Raw genomic sequence first — 1023 nt, 5'->3', positions numbered from 1 at the left:
GGGGCTGTACGTGGTGTGAGAAAGAAAGGTGAGGTGGGAGTGGCAGGAGAGAAGAAAGAGAAGGAGAGATCAGAGAGAGAGAGAGAGGGCCTTGGACAGGGGAAGTTAGACACGGTTTGGAGGTGAGGTCGGGGGCTGAGAGAGAGTCCTAGACAGGAAGAGAAAGTGGAGAAAGACAGAGAGGGAGACTCAGAGATAGAGATTGGGAGAGAGACAGAAGGAGACCGAGATAAAGAGACACTCATAGGAAGAGAGGAAACAAGACAAAGAGAGTGAGAGAGACAGGAAAAGAGAGACCAAAAAAAAGGCAGGAGTCAGAGACACAGGGAGAGAGACCCAGAGAAAGAAGCAGACACAGGTGGCAGGCAGTGGGCCCTGTGGGTACAGACAGAGGCCCTGGGATGGCCCCGAGGACCCCCCTCAGGGCTCTCCTGCTGCTCCTGGGACTGCTGACTGCAGGTGAGTCGGATCCTGGCCTTGTATCCACTGCCAAATGGCCCTCGTTTTCTGCACCCCTGCCCTTTCCTATGGATCCCCTTGTGACCCTAGGCCTGGCCCAGCCGCCGGTCCCCACCTCAACTTCCCGAGGCTTCTGGGCCCTGCCTGAAAACCTGACGGTGGTGGAGGGAACCGAGGTGGAGCTGCGGTGCGGAGTCAACGCCCCGGGCAGTGTGGTGCAATGGGCCAAAGACGGGCTACTCCTAGGCCCCGACCCTAGAATCCCGGGCTTCCCGAGGTACCGCCTGGAAGGGGACCCTGCCAGAGGTAAGAGATCAGAACTGGGGGCCCTGAGCCACCTGCAGAGGTTGTGGCCCTGACTGGGGCCCCACTTGCAGGCGAATTCCACCTGCACATCGAAGCGTGTGACCTCAGCGACGACGCACAGTACGAGTGCCAGGTCGGCCGCTCAGAGATGGGCCCCGAGCTCGTGTCTCCCAGAGGGATCCTCTCTATCCTGGGTATGGGTGAGAGACCCGCAGGACCCACACATCTGGGCTTTCTAGCCCCCTCCTGCCCTAGGAC

At 59.7% G+C, this 1023-nt stretch overlaps 1 protein-coding gene across 1 annotated transcript in view; it reads left to right on the top strand.

Moving 5' to 3' along the window:
* Window positions 1-368: 368 nt before the first annotated feature.
* The window catches only part of NPHS1 (NPHS1 adhesion molecule, nephrin), a 21644-nt gene continuing 20989 nt past the window's right edge, over window positions 369-1023 (top strand). The window contains exons 1-3 of the mRNA XM_027769527.1: window positions 369-459; window positions 550-765; window positions 837-959. Coding sequence (XP_027625328.1) covers window positions 402-459; window positions 550-765; window positions 837-959 — 397 coding nt within the window. The 5' untranslated portion in view covers window positions 369-401. The remainder of the gene's footprint in view (window positions 460-549; window positions 766-836; window positions 960-1023) is intronic.

The sequence above is a fragment of the Tupaia chinensis genome, unplaced genomic scaffold (genome assembly GCF_000334495.1).
Source record: "Tupaia chinensis unplaced genomic scaffold, TupChi_1.0 Scaffold149922_1, whole genome shotgun sequence".
NCBI lineage: Eukaryota > Metazoa > Chordata > Mammalia > Scandentia > Tupaiidae > Tupaia > Tupaia belangeri.
The sequence above is the reverse complement of the archived record's forward strand: the minus strand, read 5'-3'. Positions and strand labels throughout refer to the sequence as shown.